Source organism: Cariama cristata, unplaced genomic scaffold, assembly GCF_000690535.1.
Source record: "Cariama cristata isolate BGI_N322 unplaced genomic scaffold, ASM69053v1 scaffold23890, whole genome shotgun sequence".
Classification (NCBI taxonomy): domain Eukaryota; kingdom Metazoa; phylum Chordata; class Aves; order Cariamiformes; family Cariamidae; genus Cariama; species Cariama cristata.
In genome coordinates, this window is record NW_009594413.1 from 1 (window position 1) to 2,985 (window position 2,985).

The following is a 2,985-nucleotide window of genomic DNA, read 5'->3' on the forward strand; positions in this document are numbered from 1 at the left end:
CCAAGGTGAGCGTGGGGTACAGGGTGCGCCAGCAGGCTCCTCCGGCCGTGCCTCAGGTGCCAAGGTGTGTCCCCTGTGCTCCCCGCAGGACGAGGATGGCCTGGTACGGGGGCTGTCGGTGCTCTGCAACCTCGCCAACCAGCTCTACTACCCCTGCGAGCACATTGCGTGGGCGGCTGACGCCGGTATTATCCACATCGGCTCTCAGAAGTGGTGGACTCTGAGCACGGCGCTCTGGGCCTTCTCCCTGCTCCTGGGCATCCTGCGGTAAGGCTGCAGTCTGCGGTGGGAAGGAGATGGGCAGGGAATGAACCGTGCTGCCTGTAATCAGGCTAAAACGAAGGACCCTCTCAGCTGCAGAAGGGTGCCCTTCCTCATGGATGTGGTTAGTGCTAGAGAAAAAAACACTCCTCTTTGATGCTGTAGGAGAAATAACGCTGCTGTCTTGTTTTCAGATCCCTGAGAATCTTGTTCCAGTTAAGAAGAAAGCTGAGGCAGCACAAGTGGTACGATTCCTCTCCTTGGCTACACAGCTAATTTAACCCAAGCATTTCTGTTGTCATTTATGAGCTATCACTAATTATTATTACATTATGGGCTATCAGTAATATTCTGCTTGCTTCCAACAGTACATCTTCGCCCCTGAGTCAAAAGAAAATGAAAGCCCAAGTGAAGGCTGAAGTTTTGAGCATCCTCACAGATGTGGCAGATCTCTCCAATGCAATCCACTGGCTGCCTCCAGGATTTCTTTGGGCTGGACGCTTTCCTCCATGGTTAGTAGGTCTCCTGGGGACCATATCTTCCCTGATAGGCATCTACCAAGCATCTAGAGAAGGAAATTCTGAAGCGGTATAAACCATAATTAAGCTTCAGGAGCCCAATTTTTACATGGTAAAAATGCCTTTAGTGAGGCAGGGTGTATTTTAACTTTCCTGGGTGTCAGTGGTTGTAATTCCATGCATCCTGTAATTGGGACTGTAGTCAAGATGTCTATTACAGAGAGGATTGTTTGCGGTTAACAATTTTTATCACTCTTGATCAGAGAAATCTTTCAGGTGAATCCTTTGAGAATCAAGAAATCTCCTAGGACTGGTAAAATAGAGGGGAAAAAAGTGATTTCCATCCTTCCTTTCTCTGTCCCAAAAGACAAATGCAACAGTCCAGTCTTCGCTGTCACTTAAAAGAGCACAAAGTCAGCATTAGGCAGAGAAATGGCCACAGCTCTGTCACACAAAACTCCTACAGGACGGATCCTGAGAGTGCTTTGTGCCTCGTCTGAACCAGGGAGGTGACCTGTATCGTGCAAGTTTCTCCATCGGATATTTTACTGTTTGAGCCCAGAGCGGGTGCCCCAAGCACAAACAGGAGCAAGCGGTTATTTTGTTTGTGACGGTTCTGTTTCTTTAGAGGCGAGAGGGGAAAGAAATAGCAACTGTAAGCAGTGCCTTGCGAAGCTTTCTGCTCGTTTGTGTTGCTCATTTAAGGAGAAATATTAGAAGTTGAGACTTGCCGGGTAAATGAGCGGCAGCGCTGAGCCTCCAGCGGTGCCCTTAGGAACGCCACCGGGTGGAGTTCTTCCCCAGGCTCTGGCGGCAGCCAGCGGACTTTCTGGTTTTTAAAAAAAGCAGCAAATTTACTAATCACCTTTCAAAGGACCAATCAAACCCACGCCGTGATGAGTTTTACAGTTCTGTTTCTAGGCGGTGCCAATAATAAACGAGATGAATGCTTCAAAGGTGGCCTTGAGTGATCCTTCCTTCTGATAACTGGGCAAATGTTCTTTATCTGGTTCTAGAAAGTTCCAGGCAGTGCCTAGGCGACAGAAAACGTTTGTGCTCCGTTTGCTGCAGCTCCCCATCTGTCACCAGCCTTCCTTCTACCGAAATAATTGAGAGCACCTGACTCACTGTCATGGAAATGCATCTTTTGAAAACGGTTCTGCTTAGTCTGCGCGGTGCTTGCACTCCCTGCAACGCAGCACGGTGCACACCGCCTTTCCAGAAGGTTTTACCTCGTTGTTGTTGTTGTTTTTGGCATGGACATGGGAAACCATCTCCTGCCTGTGTTCAAAGAGCAGAGCGAGGGCTTGAGACTCTTTATCCTTTGCCCTGACCTTGCTGTTTATCTGCACCTTCACCCTGCAAAGCGCTCCAGAGGACACCTTCCTGACTGCGCTCAGAATTTGGTGCCAGATTTACAGGTTTTGGTACAACTCGGAGTGTAGGCAGGCGTTAGTGGGAAGAGACTCTTGTTTTTTCTCTATTTATGCTGCAGGTTTTGTGCCCAAACAGGCAGAGCAGCCGGGTCCTGCTGCTTAGGGACAGCTGGAGCTATTGCCCAGTGCTGTCACCATCTGCGATGGCTCCTGCCGCAGTTTAGTGGTTTTTAATAAGAAATCAGATTCTATCTTTTGGTATTAACCTCGTTAAACTGTTCCTTCAGAACACGCTCTCCTGTGTAGTGTGGGACAAGGTGTAGCGATAGCAACTTAAAAAAAACCCAACAAACCACATCTGATGCCAAATTAGTAAAACTCTAAACCACACTTTTAATTTTAACGTAGAGAAAGGACGCTGTCTGCTGGTCTAAGTGCGTCTGCTTCAACCACTTCCTCATCGAGTGATTTTTAAATTGCAGCCAGTGAAGCGCGGGACAAACTGAAAAGTGCAAGGATAAAGCAAAATCTGGTAATTTCAGCATTTCTGAAATTCGTATTTTTGGTCCCCACTGACACATAGTATTTAATCACCTATGGTGGCTGCTGCTGGCTGTCCTGAGCATCACTTGCTCTTTTTTTCACCCAACACCTTGCACGGGCAGACCTGATCCTCCCAAAACCTGCGCATTTTTTTTTTCAATTTTTTTTTTTTTCCTTTTTTCTGATGCGGCCATCAGCCCAACTCTGCTCCTGCTTTGCCCCACGCAGGAAAACATTTGCTGAGCAGGGATGGTCTGTTCCGGCCGTGACCTCCCTTTGTCAGCAAG

At 48.0% G+C, this 2,985-nt stretch overlaps 1 protein-coding gene across 1 annotated transcript; it reads left to right on the plus strand.

Moving 5' to 3' along the window:
• Positions 1 to 88: 88 nt before the first annotated feature.
• On the plus strand, positions 89 to 849 carry PEX11G (peroxisomal biogenesis factor 11 gamma; the record flags this gene model as incomplete). Its single annotated transcript, XM_009697971.1, has 3 exons — positions 89 to 267; positions 456 to 506; positions 630 to 849. Coding segments are annotated over 3 exons (450 nt in total), but the record flags the coding sequence as incomplete, so codon positions are not given.
• Positions 850 to 2,985: the final 2,136 nt, after the last annotated feature.